The 21,867-nt window shown below is 39.7% G+C and overlaps 1 protein-coding gene across 1 annotated transcript; it reads left to right on the top strand.

Annotated features, from left to right (window-relative positions):
- Positions 1-37: 37 nt before the first annotated feature.
- Positions 38-14,931, top strand: RAB33B (RAB33B, member RAS oncogene family). The gene is made up of 3 exons (XM_035023041.1): positions 38-161; positions 406-667; positions 13,417-14,931. The coding sequence occupies exons 2-3, from the start codon at positions 431-433 to the stop codon at positions 13,855-13,857; spliced, it is 678 nt and encodes a 225-aa protein (XP_034878932.1). The 5' UTR covers positions 38-161; positions 406-430; the 3' UTR covers positions 13,858-14,931.
- Positions 14,932-21,867: the final 6,936 nt, after the last annotated feature.

Genomic DNA, 21,867 nt, shown 5'->3' with positions numbered 1-21,867 from the left:
GATTGCGCGGCTTCCTCCGGAGGGCGGGAGCCTTGGACGTGGCGAGGCCGGGCCAGCCTGGGTGCCGGGCCTGGGGCGCTCTGCTTGGCCGCTCGGTGGGCTAGCCCTCCGCACCCGCCGTCAAGCCGCCGCCGGGCCCCGCGGCCGTCAGGCCTTTCCAGGTAGACTGCTGCCGCCGGCAGCGACGGCGGGGTGGAGCCGCGGGCTAGGTGGGAGGAGCAGCGAGACGCGGCTGGTGGGCGCCGCACCTGCGCGACGCGGGGGCGGGAAGGTGCGCACGCGCGCTGCCGGGCTGGAGGGCGGTGGCTCCTGCGACGCTGCGCAGCCGAGCCGGCAGGCTGGGCGCGCTCGCTCGAGGTGGCGTAATCTCTCAAGTCTTCCCACGTCGGCTTTTCTCCGCCTCAGTTTGGGGCGGGTCCGGAGAACGGAGATGGAGTCGTCTCTCGAGGCAAGCTTCTCGTCCAGCGGTGCGGTGTCAGGGGCTTCAGTATTTCTGCCTCCGGCTCGCTCCCGTATCTTCAAGATAATCGTGATCGGTGACTCCAACGTGGGCAAGACGTGCCTAACCTACCGCTTCTGCGCCGGCCGTTTCCCCGACCGCACCGAGGCTACTATCGGGGTGGATTTCCGAGAACGTGCTGTGGAGATAGATGGGGAGCGCATCAAGGTGAGCGGGGGTGGGTGGGGGTGGGAATGACTGTCACGGAGGAAGGATGCCGTGGGAATGACTGTCACGGAGGAAGGATGCCGTGGGAATGACTGTCACGGAGGAAGGATGCCTTGGGATGACAGGTCCCAGCCCCACCGTAGGTTAATCGCTGGCCCTGTGCAACGTGTGCGCTTCGTCTTTTCTCAAGCTGATGTAGAGATGGGAGCTGGGGATTGGAAGGATTTATATATAGCAAACTTAAAGGCAGTGCTCCACAAACTTTAATGTCCCGCGATTTACCCGGGCAACTTTTTTTTTTTTTAAATGCAGATTCTAATTTGGTGAGGTCGCAGGTGATGCAGATGCAACTAGTCCGTGAACCACACATTGAGTAGCACAGAGTATATAGAAGGTATCCATGGACTCATTGGCAGTGTCTTATGTGTTGGGAGTCAGTGAAGTAAGGCCGAAGGAAAAACAGTGAAATTTATCAAGCGTGGAAAACATTTAATAAATCTCATTTATTAAACAATTGTCTGAGCACTGCCCTTGATACTGTGGAAGTAAAACCTTATTGCCTTTGAGGAAGTAGTTAGGTGTTCTCTTGCATGCAGTTTTGCTTCAGAAGTTTCTGTATGACATTGAGTTGTTTAGAAAAATCTGTTTTCCTGCAGAAACATTCTATACATGAATAGTTCCTGCTTGGTTTGCCGAAAGCACATTCTTAGCGCCACCCTATCCCAGTTCTTAATTCTTATTGGTGGTTCCTGAGACTAGGGACTCAATCATAGTGGAAAAGGTAGTAGGCCCAAGGCCAAGATTAGGGTTCTGAGGGGTTGGAATGGGTACATTGGAAAATGAGGATCGGTGACAAGGTGAGACCTTGTGCTGGTATAAACCTTAGACACACTCTTCATTCCAGACCACCACTAAGTCTGCAGCCACTGGCTAATACTACCCCTTAAAACATACAGACCCCAGGAAAAGCTCTGCCTTCCTTATAGTGTTTACTTTTTTGCTTTAGATTAAGATGTTCATCTTTACCTCAGTCCCCCTGTGGGAGAAAAAGCAGACTTATTTCTTCATTCCTACCCTCACATCCTTGAGGCAAGAACAATTTATTTTTTAGTTCTCCAACCACCGTCCTCCCCCACCCCATCCCCAAAGGGGTTTAAATGCTAATGATGTAAAGGAGAAATAGGGTTGAAAAGAAATCAGCCTTCTATAGGCCCTTTTACCTTTTAGTTTTTATTTTAATCTTATCATTCCATTCAGGCTGCCAGTGGTGGTCCCTTGGGTACCCTGTATTAGGGAGTTAAGAAAGATCTGTATATATTACAGAGGAAAAGACAGAATAAGAAGAGACTGAATCTTTTTCATCAGAATTAGGTTAGGCCCAGAATCCTGAGGGTGAGGGAAATAAAGGGGCTTCTGAGGTTTGAGAAGGAGGTTAGTTTGGGAAAAGCAGGAGTCCTGGGAGAAAGTGCATGGGCTTTGGAGCCCAACTGACTTGGCTCAAGTTTGAACCTACGAAAGGGTAAGGATGGGCTGTGTGTCCTTAGATGGGTGACCAATTTTGCCCAAGACTTTCCTAGTTTTAAAACTGGAATTCCCACATCCCAGGATCCCCCTCAGTCTCAGGTGAACTGGGGTAGTTGGTTACTCTAGTCCTAAGGCAGGTTCTTTAATCTTTCAGAGACTTTTTTCTTTTCTGAAAAAGTTGGGATGATAATACCATATGAGATTAGATGAGATTAGATGAGAGGATTACATGAGAACATATATGAAGCACCTGGTTCATAATTGGTAATCTTAAGAAGATTCTTCTTCCTTGGTGGCTTAACATCATTATCCCTCTTTGGCACCATCATTTCTATGGCTGTGCACCCAAAGCGTGAAGTAGAGGTAAAGTAGGGCATAAGCAGACAGCTGAAGGTGAGAGAAATTACCCTAAAAGCATGATTTTAAAGAAATAAGTAGGACACCTGGGTGGCTCAGTTGGTTAAGCAACTGCCTTCGGCTCAGGTCATGATCCTGGAGTCCCGGGATCGAGTCCCGCATCGGGCTCCCTGCTCGGCGGGGGGTCTGCTTCTCCCTCTGACCCTCCCCCCTCTCATGTGCTCTCTCTCATTCTCTCTCTCTCAAATAAATAAATAAAAAATTTAAAAAATCTTTTAAAAAAAATTAAAAAAAGAAATAAGTAGAGGGAATGGAGGCAGAGGAGGAGTTGGGATTTTCCTCCTTTACGTACTTATGGGTTGCCATTTGTACTTGAACATCTCAGATGAATCAGTTGCAAATATAAGAGATACTTATATTGAAAAAATATAAAACATGTCCAGTATCTAAGCTGACTACTTAACTACTGGGGTAAGTGCTGGAGGTGATAAGTAAACCAGAACCATAAATGTGATGAATCTGGGAGCACAGAGTTCATTGTTCTGATTGAGAGCAGTAAGGAGAAAATATTTTTTTTCTGGGATTATTCTTTCTGAGCTTTAGCCTAACCTGTTTGATTGGTAGAGACCTGGATACTGAGTTTCTTTTTCTTCTAAGGCCTTAGCCATTGATTTGTACCTCCAACTTTTTTTTTTTTCCTAAAAATTCATTTACTTGAGAGAGAGCGAGAGAGCGCACAGAGGGAGAGGGAGAGGCAGGCCCCCCGCTGAGCAGGGAGCCTGATGTGGGCCTCGATCCCAGGACTCCGGGATCATGACCTGAACCAAAGGCAGACGCCTAACCGACTGAGCCACCCAGGCACCTGACTGGTACCTCCAACTTTTAAGACTTGAAAGGTTTTTATTGTGGTTGAAAAGACTAACAAATATTCTGAGATTTCTGTAGTAGAAAAAGACATGACTATATTGGACATTGTTTTTTTCACAAAGTTTTAAGAAACAAAGACATTCCAAAACAGCCATACATTATATATTGGACTTTTTTTTTTTTAAGATTTATTTATTTATTTGAGAGTGAATGAGTGGGGGGAGGGGCAAAGGGAGAGGGATACAATCTCAAGCGGACTCCCCGCTGAGCAAGGAGCTGAGCAAGGAGCTGGATGGGAAACTCGATCTCAGGACCCAGGTGCCCCAGGACATTTTTTTTAAAAAACTATTTTTAGGGGTGCCTGGGTGGCTCAGTCCAGTTAGGCATCTGACTCTTGATTTCAGCTTAGGTGGTGTTCTTGGGGTCCTGGAATCAAGCCTCCCCCAGTCAGGCTCCCTGCTCATCGGGTAGTCTGCTGTTTCTTCTCCCTCTGCCCCTTCTACCAAGTATGCGCTCTTGCTCTCTCTCTCTCATAAATAAATAAAATCTTTAAAAAAAAACTTTTTTAGTATCTTAAAAAAAAACTGAATATAGAAGAGCTTTATTCCATGTCCTGCTTCTGCTTTTTTGTTGTTAACCTGTAATATATCTTAAGTGCTGCTGAAATGTTCATATGTATTTTCTCTTTGGAAAATTTTTAGCCTAATCTGAAATGACATGTCTTTTCATTTTTCATCTTAAAGTGAAAGCTGGAAAGCTTTATGTTACTTTAGTAACAACATGACATTCTGGACATTTTTATTTGTTTGGTAAAAGTGAGATATTATGTTAAAATTTTTTTTAAGATTTATTTATTAGAGAGAGAGAACGCGTGCTCACGTGCACACACGTGAGTGGGGGGCGGGGCAGAGGGAGAGAATCTCAAGCAGACTCCCTACTGAGCGGGGAGCCCAACTCGGGGCACTTTCCCACCACCCCAAGATCAAGAGTTGGACACTTAACCATTTGAGCCGCCCAGGTGCCCTGTGTTAAATGTTTTTAATTGTGGACTGTAAGTTTTTCAGAAAGCATGTCTTAGGGCAGTGCCCTTTCAGGATCAGTTAAAATGTTTTATGAAATGTGGCAAAGTCTATATTTGTTCATCTGTTCCTAAGTACTATATATGTATGGTTGAAAAAGGAAAATCTTGTTTGCAGAATTTTGGAAGTTGAACAAAATTATAAAATGAATTCTTTAAATAAAAACACATTTGATTTTTAAATTAAGACTCTCAACCCTAATTCTTATGCTCCTTCCTTGCATGTGTATCCCCATCATAACTAGCTATATTGCTTTCATACAAGCATTTTACAATGGCAGACACCGACAGAATAATTAAAGCCTCATGTTGCATTTAATCCATCTTCTCATTAGGGGTCAGCAGTTTCTATTTGAACATTGGGATTGCTTACTTATCAATTGTAGAGGTATGACATTTTGCCATGTTAAATAAAAGATATTAATATTAACTAAAGGAACATAATTGGAACACCTCTTCCCCCATTGGTAAAACAAATATTTAATGAGTAATTGCAGGAAAGATGACATTTTTGTTAGTCACAAAGAATTATGATACATCATAGGGGTTGGCAAACCACGCTTGAGGGCCGAATATGGCTTGCTGCCTGTTTTTATATGGCCTGCAAGCTACAAATGATTTTTACTTCTTTATTATTTATTTAATTTTTTTTTTAAAAGATTTTATTTATTTATTTGAGACAGAGAGAATGAGAGAGAGAGAGCACATGAGAGGGGGAAGGGCCAGAGGCAGAAGCAGGCTCCCCGCTGAGCAGGGAGCCCGATGCGGGACTCGATCCTGGGACTCCAGGATCATGACCTGAGCCGAAGGCAGTCGCTTAACCAACTGAGCCACCCAGGCGCCTGATTTTTACTTCTTTAAATGATTGGGGGGGAAATCGTAAGAATATGATTTTATGACAGGTGAAAATTATGTGAAATTCACATTTTAGTGTTTGTAAATGAAGTATTGAAACACAGCTCTGCTCCTGTGTTCACATACTGTGCTTGCTTTTGCGCTACAGTGGCAGAGTTGAGTAGTTGTGACAGACACTGTTAGGCCCACAGAGCCTAAGATATTCACTATTCTGACCCTTTACAGAAAAAGTTTGACCCTGCTATAGTGCATAGATGAATCGTTGTCCTAGATTGGGGGAAGATTTATATATCTAAAAAGATGACCATTAAAATCAGGCGATGAATGAGTGCCAAGTTATTGTTTGGATGTGGATGGAGGAATCATTTGTGCTTGGAGTGCTAGGTGAGGTTTCACAGAGGGAAGGCAGAGCTGAGAGGGCTTTTCTGAAGAGGACCATTAGCAGGATACTCCAGCAGGATCAGAGGTTCCTGTGGAAAGGTGGCAAGTGGGAAGAATTTGAAGGCGTTGGTAGCAACATTTGTGAAGAGTTTGAGAAACAAAGCTAAAGAGTCTAGGCTTCATTTTGTATGCTTGGTAAAAAGTCCAAGTGTTTTAGGAAAATAAATGTGGCAGCAGTTGAGAATGAATCTAGAGTGAGACTCAGTCTACCCCTTGACCTGGTTTTCTATCTACATTCTCTCCTTTGGTAGTCTCTTGATGTCAGCTGTCAGTCCATGAAGATAACTTCCAGATCTTTGTTTAGCCCACCTCTCTCCTCATCTTACTCTGCATTTCCTACTATCTTCTGGACATGGCTATTTGGATATTCCCTCCTTCGCCTTGAATGTCTGAAGTGAGTTCATCTTCCCTGGCAAATCTGCTTCTCCTGTTTCTCCCCACATCGCCCAGGTTGTCATGATGGCGTCCTCCTTATCCTCAAGGCCTTGTCCCTCTCTTTTGTACCTAAATCGAGCTGGTTCTCTACATGCATGATTCTCTCATCCATCCTTTCTTCAAAATCCTAGTTCAGGTCTTTCTTACCTCCCTGTGAACTGTTGCAGCAACTCAACTCATCTCATGCCCAGTACTCAGTGAGCCTGTTTTGTACATTATTGCCAAAATGCCAGATTAGTGTTCCACTTTAGGGAGATTAATGTCCCCTGCCTCAGATGCCCTGGGTATTTCTCCATTATGTTGTAAAATTCCAACTTTTAAAAATTAATGTCGGACTTCCTTCATCTTGCTCCAGATTGCTTTTTAAACTTTTTTTCCCATTAATTTCCTTCGGGTACCCTATAGTCTAGCTGCTTATTTGCCGATCCCTATGTTTCCCCTTGCATGCCCCACTCTCCCTGGAATATTCCCTTTGCTCAAATTTCACCACATGTAATTTTTCCTTATTAAACTCTGTGTCTATCAAAAATATCCCATCCCTCCTTCTCCATTCTATGTATTCCTTCTATAAACTCCCTCCAGCACCTTACCTGAGCCTTTAAATGATCTCTTAACTCACTGTATTATGTAGGTGTCTCTACCTCTTCTATTAAGTCTTTTTCAGTCTTACTTAGAGCAGGATCCATGTCTGGTAATGCCTTGGACTTCTCTGAGTAGCTCAGTTTCTAAACTAGGTAGTGCTAAGGGGATACATATCAAATGTATGAAAACAAGGAGATCAATTGGTAGGCTACTCTGGAAATCCAGAATTGAGGTAATAAGGGAAACTAATGGAAATTTGATAGCTGATCATTTGGGTTAATACCTTTATCATTTTCAGTCAAGCAAAAACAGTATTAAGTCCGTTTAGCCATATCATTTTTCATTTTGGTCATAAAACTACTAAAAGAGATTTCATCAACAATAAGAATCTCCTGTTGGGATTTAGCAAATAGCTAGGTTGCCGTCTTTGTTGGCACTTCGTATTAGAATTTAAAGTTGAGATTTGTGAAATATTATTGAAGTATACTTTGTGTTGTCCTTATAATGTGTAAAATGGGAGTAATATCTATGGGAGCATGTATTAACCTTTTTTTTTTTTAATAAAACATTGTTAAATTGGAAAAAACTGCTCTGAAAATACTTCCTAACTGAACCAAAGCCATGTTCCTGTGCCGTCCTTTCTTTGCTGAGTCTCTCTCTGCTCATCCTTAGTCCCCTTGCCCTAGCCTCAGTGTCCCATGTAGGCCTGAAGGTTGCAGACAGCATGTCTGTGTGCCTTTGCCTGAGCCTTCACTATTTCAGCAATTCCGTCAGTGAAATTTTGAAGCGTCTTTTTAAATACTCCTTTGTGGGACACCTGGGTGGCTCAGTTGGTTAAGTGTCTGCCTTCAGCTCAGGTCATGATCCCAGGGTCCTGGGATCGAGTCCCACATCGGGCTCCCTGCTCAGCAGGGAGTCTGCTTCTCCCTCTCCCTCTGCCGCTACCCCCCTGCCTGTGTGCTCTCTCTCTCTCTCTGACAAATAAATAATTAGAATCTTTAAATAAATAATCCTTTGTAAATGCCTCATTAACTTAGTAATTACTTTTATGGCTTTATGGTGTAAAATTTACTATTTCATACCTCTTGTTTCCTGCAAGTCTTAATAAGGATAGAATGCATAGTTCTGAACAGGATTGATGGAAAACCAAGTATTGTTGAGTCCATCCCATCCTAAAACAACAAATGAATGAATGGTTTTCTTAGGGATAAACAGCCTCATCGTCACCACTGTTATTGGGGACTTTCACAGTTCTTTGAGGCAGGTTTAAATTCTATGTAATTGTTATTTTTTTTTAGATTTTAGTTTGTTTTTATAGAAAAAGTGATTGGTTGTTATGGAAAACAGAAAAGTAGAAATAAAAGGGGGAATTGCCTTAACGACAACCATGGTTATTTGGTATTATTTCCTCGTGTGCTTTTCATTTATTTGTTTTTAACTTACAAATATTCTTTGCTTAAAACATTATAAATCATTTTTCATTGATGAAATGGTTTTTGAATACCTGAGCTACACGAAATGTTATTAAAGGAGAAAAGATCAGCTCCAGTGTTTTGGACAGCTTTTATATAGGTCATCCAAATTATTTCCCAAATATCTTTCGAAATGTTAAAGATACAGTTTGGAGTGGGGTTGGGTTTTTTTTCTTTCTTTTTTGGGGTCACTCTAAAAAACAGATATAATTCATATACCATAAGATTTACCCTTTTAGGGGTGCCTGGGTGGCTCAGTCCTTAAGCATCTGCCTTCAGCTCGGGTCATGATCCCAGGGTCCTGGGATCGAGCCCCGCATCGGGCTCCCTGCTCGGCAGGAAGCCTGCTTCTCCCTCTCCCACTCTCCCTGCTTGTGTTCCCTCTCTCGCTGTGTCTCTCTCAAATAAATAAATAAAATCTTTAAAAAAAAAAAAAGATTTACCCTTTTAAAATATACAATTTAGTGGTTTTTAGTATATTCACAAGGTTTAGTATATTCACTCTCATCACTCTCTGATTCCAGAGCTCCGAAAAGAAACCCCATGCCCATTTTAACAGTCATTCCCCATTCCTTCCCTTCCCTCAACCCTGGCAGGCACTGTCTACTTTCTGTCTCTGGATTTGCCTATCTTGGACATTTCACAGACATAGAATCTTACAATATGTGGCCTGTGGTGTCTGGCTTCCTGCACTTAAGATCATGTTTCTAGATTCATCCATGTTGTGTCATGTATCAGTACTTCATTCCTTTTTATGGCTGAACAATATTATATGGACATACATTTTGCTTCTTCCTTCATCAGTTGATGGATATTTGGGTGCTTTCTACCTTTTTTTAAAATTTATTTATTTATTTTTATTTATTTATTTTTAATGATTTTATTTATTTATTTGAGAGAGAAAGAATGAGACAGAGAGCATGAGAGGGGGAGGTTCAGAGGGAGAAGCGGACTCCCCGCTGAGCAGGGCACCCAATGCGGGACTCGATCCCGGGACTCCAGGATCATGACCTGAGCTGAAGGCAGTCGCTTAACCAACTGAGCCACCCAGGTGCCCCTGGTTTCTACCTTTTAGCTATTACGCATACTGCTGCTATGAACATTTGGGTACAAGTTTTTGTGTGAACATCTTTTCGGTTCTGTCAGGTACATACCTGGGAGTGGAATTACTGGTTAATGTAGCAACTCTGTTTGTTTTTCTTTTTTAAATAATTTATGGAAGTGAAATTCAGATAACATAAGATTAACTATTTTAAAGTAAACAATTCAGTGGCATTCAGTAGATTCATAATGTTGTATAACCATACCTCTGTCCAGTTTTAAAATATTTCAGTCACGCCAAAGTAAAGCCCCCCCCCCATTCAACAGTCTCCCCATCCCCCAGCCCTGGCAACCACGAAATCTGTGTTCTATCTCTATGGATTTCTGTATTTTGGATACTTTATATAAATAGAACCATAGAATATATGTCTGGCCTCTTTCATTTAGTGTATTTTGGAGGTTCATCTTTGTTGTAGCATGTATCAGTACTTTATTCCTTTTTGTGGGTAAGTCATAGTCTGATTAACTTTTTAGAAACTGCCAAACTGTTTTCTAAAGTGGCTGCACTATTTTACATCCCCACCAGCAATGTATGAAGATTCCAATTTTTCTACATCTCCACCAGCCCTTGTTACTGTCCATCTTTATTGTTTTTTTAATGGCCATCCTGGTGTGAGTGGGTATTTCATTTGTTTTTGTTTGTTTGTTTTGTTTTTTAAAGATTTTATTTATTTGAGACAGAATGAGAAAGAGAGAGCACATGAGAGGGGGGAGGGTCAGAGGCAGAAGCAGGCTCCCCGCCGAGCAGGGACCCCGATGCGGGACTCGATCCAGGGACTCCAGGATCATGACCTGAGCCGAAGGCAGTCGCTTAACCAACTGAGCCACCCAGGCGCCCTATTTCATTTGTTTTTGATTTGCATTTCCTTGATGGCTAATGATGTTTAGCCTCTTGTCATGTGCTTATTGACCATTTGTATATTTTCTTTGGAGAAATGTCTATTCAGATTCTTTGCCAGTTTTTAAATTGGTTTATTTGTCCTTTTATTATTGAGTTATAAGAGGCCTTAAATATTCTGGATGGTACACCCCTATCAGCTATTATTCACAGGTATTTTCTCCCATTCTGTGAGCTGACTTTTACTTTCTTGATAATATTCTTTGAAACACAAACATTTTTAATTTTGATGAAGTCCAGTTTATCTATTTTTTCTTTGATTGCTTATGCTTTAAATATCATATCTTAGAAACCATTGTCTAACCCAGTGGTCACAAATATTTATCCCTATGTTTTCTTCTAAAAATTTTATAGTTTCAGCTCTTAAATTTAGTTTTTTTTATCCATTTTGAATAAGTTTTTATATGTGGTGTGAGGTTTTATTTTTCTCATGTTATAAGGAGACCAGAGGCAGCAGTCTGTGTGATGGTACCCTGTCAGCAGGATTCCAGGTTTATGTAGACTTCTGCCATTCTTGTGTGTGGCCTTCTTCATGCTCATGAGATGGTTGCTGAACCTCCAGTCATTATATCCCATTCCAGGCAGAAAGAGTAGGGTGAGAGAGGTGTAAAAGGCATGTGCCAAATGCTCTATCTTTTTTAAAATCACATATCCATAGTTTCCCCAGAAAACCCCACTGAAAGACTGTCTACCAATTATTGGCTAGAACTATGTCATTTGGCCTCCCTTATTTCCAGGAGAGCCTGAGAGATCAAGTTTGTATAGTATTTTATATTCTCTGTCTGGAGCAGAATCTGGTTTATGTTAATTAGAAAGAAAGGCAGAATATTAAGAAAATGGAGAAATTTGGTCTTAAAAAGAACTACCAAGAAAAAAAAAAATCAGAGCTGATAAAATTTAAGGTAGCATGGGGGTGCCTGGCTGGCTCAGTCAGAAGAGCATGCAACTCTTGATCTTGGGGTTATGAGTGCAAGGCCCACATTGGGTGTAGAGATTACTAAAAAACTTTTTTTTTTTTTAATTCAGGTACCACGGAAGAGATTGGTGATCAATATTTTCATCTCTAATCACATTTTTAAAAATGTATTTATTCATTTATTACATCTTAATTGAGAAATTACCATGTGCTGCCATATTCTGAGCACTTTATATCTTATATCCTACTTACTTTAAAAATTTTTTTTTTTTAAAGATTTTATTTATTTATTTGAGAGAGAGAGAATGAGAGACAGAGAACACGAGAGGGAAGAGGGCAGAGGGAGAAGCAGACCCCCTGCTGAGCAGGGAGCCCCATGCAGGACTCGATCCCGGGACTCCAGGATCATGACCTGAGCCGAAGGCAGTCGCTTAACCAACTGAGTCACCCAGGCGCCCTATCCTACTTACTTTTATGGGCCCTCTACAGGATCCTCTCATTTCCCTCTACTTCTGTGTCATTCTGTGAAAAATCACCAGTTGAGGCTTCCAGTCCATAGCCTGAATTTATATAAATAGTACAAGTCTTTAGGTCAAAAGTTATCTAAGCATCTACCTCTAATCTTTCCACCCTTATCACTTAACTTTTTTAGGAAGTAAACAAAGGCAGGGGAATTCAGTGTTCTAAGAGAATCGTAACACATGACTTATATTTACCTTTAGATATTATTTTCCTCAACGCCCCCCTCCATAGTTCAGTTAGGAGATATTGGAATAGTCCTGTTGGTAGAGATGTTTAGGTTAAATAAGTGATTTTTCTAGCCTTTTAAGATTTTCAAGGGGGATTTCATAGATTTCATAGAATGTATATATATATATATATATGTATATGTTTGGGGACTAGACCTAATGACTCCTAACATCTGTCTTAAGTCTACTATTTTAAGTTAGTCTAGTGGAAGGTAGAGAAGGGCATATAGTAATTAAGTTTACAGGAATTAGACACTTAATTGGGGGTGCTTGGGTGGCTCAGTTCAGCTCAGGTCATGATCCCAGGGTGCTGGGATCGAGCCCCGCGTTGGGCTCCTTGCTCAGTGCGGAGCCTGCTTCTCCCTCTCCCTCTGCCTGCCACTCCCCTTGCTTGTGTGCACTCTCTCTCTCTCTTAGTTATTTGAGAGAGAGAGAGAGAGCATGAGAGCAGGGTGGGGCAGAAGGCAGGCGCTTAAACGACTGAGCCACACAGGTGCCCCTAAATAAATAATATCTTAAAGGAAAAAAAAAGCAATTAGATACTTAACATGTATGTTAAAACCTGATACATTTTTACTTATTTTATTTATTTAAAGATTATATTTATTTATTTGACAGAGAGACAGCGAGAGAGGGAACACAAGCGGGGGGGAGGGAGAAGCAGGCTCCCCGCTGAGCAGGGAGCCCGATGTGGGGCTCAATCCTAGGACCCTGGGACCATGACCAGAGCGGAAGGCAGACACTTAATTGACTGAGCCACCCAGGCGTGTCAATTTAATATTTTATTTTATTTTATTTTTAAGATTTTTAAATTTATTTATCTGAGAGAGAGAATGGGAGACAGCACGAGAGGAGGAGGATCAGAGGGAGAAGCAGACTCCCTGCTGAGCAGGGAGCCCGATGCGTGACTCGATCCCAGGACTCCAGGACCGCGACCTGAGCTGAAGGCAGTCGCCCAAACAACTGAGCCACCCAGGCACCCGCAATTTAATATTTTAAAATCAGTTGGTTTTTTTTTTAAGATTTCATTTATTTATTTTTCAGAGAGAGAGAGAGAGAGCAAGAGCAGGGGAAGCGGCAGGCAGAGGGAGAAGCAGGCGACCTGCTGAGCAAGGAGCCCAATGTGCGACTCAATCCCAGGACCCTGGGATCATGACCCAAGCCAAAGGCAGACACCCAACTGACTGAGCCCCCAGGCATCCCTAAAATCAGTTTTTGAGGTGTAATTTCATCCAAACAAATTTAACTTACTGAAATTTAAGTGCTGAGTTGAAATATTTGTTCTGACACTAGTATTAATTATGAGGTAACTATAGTATCATGAAGTCTGGATCTCATAAATTGCCTGAAAAGGCATTATGGACAAGAACAAAGTAATTTAAGTGAAGAAGTACTAAAGACCATGCGGGGTTGATTAAAATTTTCAATATGTATAATTGGAATGAAATTTTCAGTTTTCTCTTTTCATTTTCAGATCCAGTTATGGGACACAGCAGGACAAGAACGATTTAGAAAGAGCATGGTACAGCATTATTACAGAAATGTCCATGCCGTTGTCTTCGTGTATGATATGACTAACATGGCTAGTTTTCATAGCCTGCCATCTTGGATAGAAGAATGCAAACAACATTTGCTAGCCAGTGACATACCACGGATTCTAGTTGGAAATAAATGTGACTTGAGAAGTGCCCTTCAAGTACCTACAGACTTGGCGCAGAAATTTGCTGACACACACAGTATGCCTTTGTTTGAAACCTCTGCGAAAAACCCCAATGATAATGACCACGTGGAAGCTATATTTATGACCTTGGCTCATAAACTTAAGAGCCACAAACCATTAATGCTTAGTCAACCCCCTGATAACGGAATTATTCTGAAGCCTGAACCAAAGCCTGCAATGACATGCTGGTGCTAAGTAACGGTCTTTATTATACTATCTAATTTTGACTAAAGAAATGCTTTTGAAGTATGACAGTGATAAGTCATAAGATTTAATCTCAAATATAATGGATCATCCTGACATTTTACTATTTATCATTGTCATGCTAATTTTTGTATTTTGTATCTACTTAGTTACATCTGTCATTGTGACAACACAGGGCAAAAGTTGGTTTTCACATGAGGTTAAAAATGAAGTAAAGGTAGGATGAATTAGAACATCTTCCCATTGAGAGCCCAGTGAAGGAGGCCTCAGGTGAGAGCACGATGGTATTTTAGGAGTAAATGACTGTTCAATCCTGTGTTCTGGGATTGAAAAAAAAATTAAGGGTTTAGGACATACTTACTAGGTATGTCCTTTGAATGGGAAGTGTTCTCAATAGGACAAAACTGGTATTTGCCTCTCCCTGGAGTTCTGTCTTTGTATTATTGATGTGTTTAATTGCATTATTATTGGTACATTTGAGAGCCAAGACTGTATTTAGTTCCAGTGTGGGGAGAAGGCATAGAATATTTTCTGGTTCTCAGCGCATAAAGAATGACTTCCAGTGATCCCAGATGCTTGATATTTCTAATCAATATATCAGATCTACAGAAGTCATTGTTATTTTTAGAAAAATAATTTGTTTTCTTACTAAATTCTATTAGAATATGCAAAAGCAAGTCTGACTTTAATGTAAATGAAGTGACATAATAAGGTGCTTTATATTTTATTTTGATATCTTTAGTGAAAAACCAATTGAAAGCATTGGAGGAATTGTAACTTGGGGGAAAATAGGTAAATGTGGTTCCTGGCTACCACAGGAGACCTGTTCTCTTAGCTTTTAGTAATTTCAAGCTGTGTATCTGGCATAGTACCTCTTGCTGTCCCCCACAGTCAGTCAATTTAATGACTAAAGGTTGAATTAACAAATCAACTTCTATTTGGATTGTAGCTCTGAAGGTGTACCTCTAATTCCTAGGAGTCTACATATATTTCTGTAATAGTATTGTGTTACAGTGTATCAGTTTTTAAAATCTTTAAATTTTATGGTCACAACAAGCTATTCCTCCTCATTATGAAAAATAAAGTAGATATTGAAAAATACCTTGTCTATCTCCCTCAGTGGTGTAAAGAATAGTTCAAGAAGTTTCTTACCCTAAGTATGTTTATTTTGAATTTAAGACTTTGCACGGAGAAAATAGTAAGCTTGTATACAAAGCTATTACATGAATGGAACGTAAGCCATGAACTTTCACTGAAGGGTGCACATTCACTAATTCTGATAGATTGGTGTCATTCCTAATTTTAGAGGTAATTAAGCCAAAAGATGATTATACTTATAATATTTTCAGAATGTAGGAAATCAGATATGTAATCTAATCTAGTTTAGGAGTTTTGTTTAATCATCATGGTGATCCTAATTGGACAATTTAATTATAAAAACAAGGTAATGCTATTAAATGAACTGAAAGAAGTAATTATAGGAAATAATTATTCAGTTATAAATATTAGAGCTTAAGGAAAAACAAGTTGGCTTTATCTGTGTTTACGGAGATTAATCCAATTTTCCTATCATGCTAGAATTAAAAATGGTTTGAATTTAAATTGTTGATTTGTAACTATTTTTGTAGTAAAACAATGACAACTGTGCTAATTGTGGTGGGTGTAACAGTTTTTTAAAGAAGGGAATCTGTTTGTTGCTTTTAAAACATTTTCTAAAGTGTGGGAAGAAAGTTTACAAACCTTCCAAGCACATTTATGTTTTTAAGTGCTGTTAATAATGGTTAAAAAAATAATTTAACTGTTTCTTTTTATAAGAACATAATGTAGGTATCCTTTACAGTTCTGTGAAAGAACTTATTTTTTCACTTTAATATTTATTAATTTTAAAATCTTTGTATCTCATTTGTAATGATTTACTGTTTTAATTTTTTTCTACATGTTTTTATTTTTTAAAAAAGCATACTTATCAGTTGAATGGGGATAAAGGTTTTAGATATTTTCGAGAATATTTATAAAAACACTTGTTGAGAAATCACTTCCAGAATGGTGGCTATCAAACAAATAATTATAAATTTTTAAGCACAAGTCACACATTTTGTAACTCCTGTGTGAATTTATTTTAATTGTGATCCTTACTTGAAAACATCAGGTATCTTTTGGGAAAGTCTTAATTTGAGAACAACCGAAGGAAGCTAATCCAGAATCTAATAGTTAGCTATTAATGACAATGCTTTATTGACAGTATATTGCTAATATGTTTCCTCATGAAATCTAAAGTTAAATAATTTCATTGTGGAATAGTGTCATTGTAACATTTCCCTTATGAAGTTCAATAAACCAGCTTTGCCATAAAGAAATTGTGTTTCATTCCCTTTGGTTACTAGGATGATTACAGGGTAAAACAAAAACATCTTTTTTCCCCTCTGCCTTCCAGGTAATGTATAGTATGTTAGAAACAAACAAACAAATCTATTTGGAAATACATTTGGGGTTAAAGAACTTTTCGGAAAAAAACCTAAATATTAAAATTAGATGATAAGGGTAGATTTTTCATTTGTGTGGCTGAGTAATCAGCTTGTTTAAGAGTACTTCAGGGCAAACAGAAATACTGTAAGAGTGGTTGACATCTCCAGATTTAGAAGTAAAACAGTTTAACAAGATGAATAATTATAAAATGTATGACAATAAAGAGAAGGAATTACGTTGCAGGTCTAAGATCGCAATTTCTACCTTCATGTTGCTGATTCGGGCCCTTTAGGAGTGTGGATCGGAGTTTGGGCCCCAGAAGTTGATACTGCTTTGCCCCATCCATTTATTTCACATGTTAGTTACTCTTCTGCTCAAACACAAAATTACATTATTCATGAAAGACTGCTTTCTTAATCAGACATTAAGATAATAAGTTGGTTAAGTCTTTTTTTTATTTTATTATGTTAATCACCATACATTACATCATTAGTTTTTTTATTATTTTATTTTATTTTTATTATTATGTTATATTAATCCCCATACATTACATCATTAGTTTTAGATGTAGTGTTCCATGATTCATTGTTTGCATATAACACCCAGTGGTCCATTCAATACATGCCCTCTTTAATACCCATCACCAGGCTAACCCATCCCCCCACCCCCCTCCCCTCTAGAACCCTCAGTTTGTTTCTCAGAGTCCATACATGATTCATCTCCCCCTCCGATTTGGGAGAAATTGTTTAAGTCTTTTGAGGGCAAATTTGCTAGAGCCTGTGTGGCAAGAATTAATTAATTGGAATAACCTGATTTATCAAACATTTGTTTAGTGCCCACCATGTGTTTTCCAGTTGTGTTAGGCAGTGAGCTACATAAATGAGTAAGACGATGTCCTTGAAGAACTTACAAAATAATATATAAACAAGTGGGAATTCTACAACATAATATGGTAAATGTAATCAAGGAGATAAATACTTAGGGCAATGAGCACAGAGCATGGAGTCATGCTTTGACTTTGATGCAGGGGAGTGAGTACAGGGGAATGAAGAGCTAGCTGGTCAGAATAATGGGAAGTGAGGCTATCAAGAGAGGCTGTGGTTGAGCTGCCACGTTGCCATATACGAGGGGGGATTAGGACTGACTTGGGTACAGGAATCAAACTCTTCTTTGAACCAGCCTCCTAAGGGGGTATTTATTGAGAGGGTCGGACTCGTCCTATGGGACTCCAAGGACAAGGATGCAGCTGGACTCCAAGAAGAGCTGGGATTGGGCACTCAGTTTCCTAACTCTGGGCTTAAGCTTCTCTGCACATCTTCATTCTTTCTCTCTTTCATAACTGGATTTCTCTCCCCTTTTCTAGTTCAGGTGGCAGAAAATGTGGCCACTGACTGCTTCTGAACTTCTGTGTGCTGCAGACATTCAAAGACAAATGAACAGATTGTCAGTCCTGACTCAAAATTTCTGGCATGGACTGTTTTTGGCCTGGCTAGAGTCAGATGCCCAGCTCAGGACCAAAAAAAAAAAAAAAAAGGCAATTTCCACATTTGGGCGGAAAAGAATTTTGAAGGAGGGAAGGAAAAAAAGAATAGCCACATGAAAACATTTGAGCTTTGGGTAACTAATGGAAGTGTTAAAGCAAGGTGGTCATTGGGACCATCAGATTTATGCTAGAAATAGTGGCAATGAGAAGGGTATGTAGGAATGGAACCGTGGTGGCCAGTTGGCTTAGCGTAAGAGCCTACGGAAAGCTTTCACTGGGACATTGGCGGAAGAATATGGATTGGAGACGTGTCAGGGTTAAAATCCTGAGGAGCTGGAGACGAATTAAATACAAGTTGATAAGGTCAAGGTCAGAAATTTAATTTCATGAAGCAGTTAGTATGGTTCTTCCTTAGGGCTACACACTGCTCTCATGGATGTAGCTAAATGTTTTTAAAATGAATATTTTTAGTCTTATTTTTTGTATTATTGTATTGCTTTAAATTGCCTATACCAAAAGTTTGATTCCTGTGATCTGTCATTTCCATATTTGTTTTTCAAAATTTTTGAGTCATCTGAAGCTTCTCATTTAAAATTATTAACTTTTATTTCCTAATGCTATTAGATATTAAAATATGTTTAAATAATTTAGTTACAGAAGATTTTGTATATTTTTCTTGAAGTTCTGGAACACTAGGTACTAAAACAAAAGTTGAATTTTCATATTGATCCTTCATTCCTTAGAATTAGAGTATATAAACGCATTTCATTACTTCTGTTGGCTCCTCAGTCCTTTGAGAGGTTTATTTATCTATAAAATATGACAAATAATAGGGCTTTTTTTTTTACTACATTTTTGTATAGGAAGTATATTCACATGGTTCAATATTTGGACCATGTACAGATGAATAAACAATGAAGTCTTCTCCCTACTCCTCTCAGCTTCCTGGTTCTTCCACCACAACCAACCAGGATTGTGAATTTGTTGTTTCTGTACATAACAACAAGATATCCTGAAGATGAGTTCATATTAAAATATGTAAGCATCATTTTTCTCTTAGGCCTCATGGAATTCCTTTAGTTGACCATAATTTATTTAGACGGCCCTCTATTGGTGGACATTTGGGTTGTTTACAGTCTTCTGCTATTTCACACAATATTGAGATGAATAACCTTTTACATAAATCATTTCGTAAATGTGTGAATATGTCTGAAGGGCAAATTCCTAGAAATGACGTTGCTAGATGAAAGGTCCGTGCATTTGTGAGTGGGGTTTCTAATTGCCCTCCTCAGAGGTTGTGCTGGTGATGGAAAGAGTGTTGTTGCGTTATACTCTCACCAACGCAGTGTTATCAAAGCTTTTGATCTTTGCAGATCAATAGGTGAAAAATTGCCTTTCTCTTATTGTGAATAGGGTTGAGCATCTTTTTAATGGTCATTTGTAGTTCCTTTTCTGTTGAATTGTCTGTATCCTTTGTCCTTTTTACTGATTTGTAAGAATACGTTATACATTTGAGAAGTTAACCTTTTTTTGTTATAGGTGTTATAAATATTTTTTCTAGTGCATTCTTTGCCAATTGACTGCTTGTAATGGTTTTGGCATGAAAATAATTTTAATTTGTCAGACCTAACGATCTTTTTTATGATTTTAGTTTTATGTCACAATTAGAAAGATACTCCTTGTTCTGAGGTAAAATAAGAATTCTCACGTGGTTTCTTAGGGCACTTGGGTGGCTCAGTCAGTTGAGTGTGCGACTCTTGATTCTGGCTCAGGTGTCATGATCAGGGTCCTGGGATTGAGCCCTACTTGGGCTCCCCGCTCAGCAGGGAGTCTGCTTGAGGATCCTCTCTCTCCCTGCCCCTCTGCCCCCCCCCCCCCCCCCCCTTCACACACTTACTCTCTCTCTCTAAAATAAAAACAGATAAATCTTAAAAAAAAAGAATTCTCACTTGGTTTCTTGTAGTACTTTTATGGTTTGTTCTTTTTTTTCACATAAAAATCTTTGATCTAGTTGAAATTTATTTCAATGAAAGATATGAGATATGAACACAAATTTGTCTTTTTAGATGACACTTACTTGACCTAACACCATGTTTTGAATAATCTATCCTTTCCCCTTGAACTTGAGGTGCCAACTTGATCATTTCCTAAATTCTGTATGTTTTTGGACTTATTTCTGGATTTTCTCTGCTGTTCCATTAATCTATCTATTCACATGCCATTTGTTTTAATAATTATAGTTTGTTGCTTTAATATCTGGTAGGATTAGTTCTGTTTTTACTCTCTTTTTCCAAAGTTTTCATGGTTCTTGCTTATTTTGCCACTGGAACTTCAAAATTGGTTTAAGGTCTAAAGCCTAGAACAACAACAGCAAAATCCTGTTAGTATTTTTATTAAATCCATGTTCAATGTCAGGGTTAAAGAGAATTGCTATCTTTATGCTTTGAGGCTTCCTGTTCAAGATCATGGTGGGTCTTTTCATTTGCTCCACTGTTCTTTTGTATCCCTCTGGAGCATTTAGAGATTTTTTTTTTATATAGATATTCCTCATTTCTTGAGAGGTTTATTTTTGATACTTTATCTTTTTTGTTGCCCTTTTTAAATTTATGTTTTTGGGATTATTAGGTACTTTGAAAATGCATTTCAGAACTATTCTACCACATTTAGTCAAGATGGAGAAATTGGACCCAGATAGTCTCCAGTCTCTTTAAGATTTTTAAAATTTATTTGACAGAGAGTGAGAACACAAGCAGGGGTAGTGGGAGAAGCAGGCTCCACTCTGAGCGGGGAGCCTGACGTGGGGCTCGATCCCAGGACCCTGAGATCATGACATGAGCCAAAAGTAGCCGCTTAACCGACTGAGCCACCCAGGTGTCCTGATAGTCTCTAGTCCTAAACAATTAGAATTTTGGACGAAATATATGAAACACCAGTTTTTAGACACTGGACAAAAGGTCCATGCATCAGGACTTGCACAGGACTTGCAATCCCAGAAAGGACTTGCAATCCCAGAAAGAAGGTAAGAGGAATAAGTTTGGCATGGCCATGTATGCCCCTAATTAATCCTAGCCTCCCTTACAACTTGATATGGTCATGTGCCATAGTTCTGGTCAAAGAGATGTAAGCAGGTGCCTGCCAGGGATTCCCAGGTAAGTCTTGGTTTCCTGTAAAGAGGACTATCCTTTCCTGTTTGCTTCCTTTTTTGTTCCTGTATGGCAGGTGAAAGGGGTTGGAGTTTGTATAGCTGTCTTATCATTTAAAAAAAAAAAAATGGTCTGGAGCATAGCATCCAAAAGCTACTCCAGTTCAGGCTACTTACCTCATGATTTGTGGTGAGAAAAATAACCCCAATTCAGGGGAGGTTTCAGCTGCATGTAGCTTAACACAACCCCAGCTGGAAGGACACTTTAGGTGGAAGAGTGAAGGAGACTTGGGGACACAGGGATTAAGGCTTCTGGAGAAAGATTACACTAACCCACTCTAGGAACTCCCTCCCTGGGTAGGCAGGGAGCCAACTTGGTGGCCACAGGCTGTCCTGGTGCACTAGTCCTTCATGGGGAGGAACTTTCCGGGAAAGTCTCAGTCACTGCCATTCTGCTGCCCTCCAAGCCTGCCCCACGGAAAAATACCCTTTTAGGAACTTGGAAAACACGTGAGCCATGCAGATATTATTATTCCCAGGCAACATCCCAGGAGGAGCAGAGCGACAAACCAGAAGGACCCTGGGTCCCAGATCCCGCCAGCATAACCCTGGACTGCTTATGTCAAGACTACTGCATGAGAGGCAAGTAGAAGACTTCTATCTCGTTTAAGCCAATGTTATTTGGGGTTAATTGATTCCTCATCTAAGTTACCCCAAGAAAGTATATCCAGCTTCAAATTGTTAAAATTTGTCAGTCCATGATAAAATTAATGGTATACAATTTTACCTTTGAATGTAAAACAATATTTGTATTAAAGTCTGATATGGAATTGGTAGACATTAGGGAACTCTTCTAGCTTATTTACAGTGAAAAGGACTTTTTAGAGGGTTTGAGGTAGCTTACAGAATC

Source organism: Mirounga leonina, unplaced genomic scaffold (assembly GCF_011800145.1).
Source record: "Mirounga leonina isolate KUSES-001 unplaced genomic scaffold, KU_Mleo_1.0 Mir_176, whole genome shotgun sequence".
NCBI lineage: Eukaryota > Metazoa > Chordata > Mammalia > Carnivora > Phocidae > Mirounga > Mirounga leonina.
The sequence above is the reverse complement of the archived record's forward strand: the minus strand, read 5'-3'. Positions and strand labels throughout refer to the sequence as shown.

Bases quoted from the DNA above. Each gene is read 5' to 3' on its own strand.
- RAB33B (XM_035023041.1), top strand. From the start codon at position 431: ATGGAGTCGTCTCTCGAGGCAAGCTTCTCGTCCAGCGGTGCGGTGTCA. The intron at 668-13,416 runs GTGAGCGGGGGT...TTTCATTTTCAG, and splicing joins TAGATGGGGAGCGCATCAAG to ATCCAGTTATGGGACACAGC.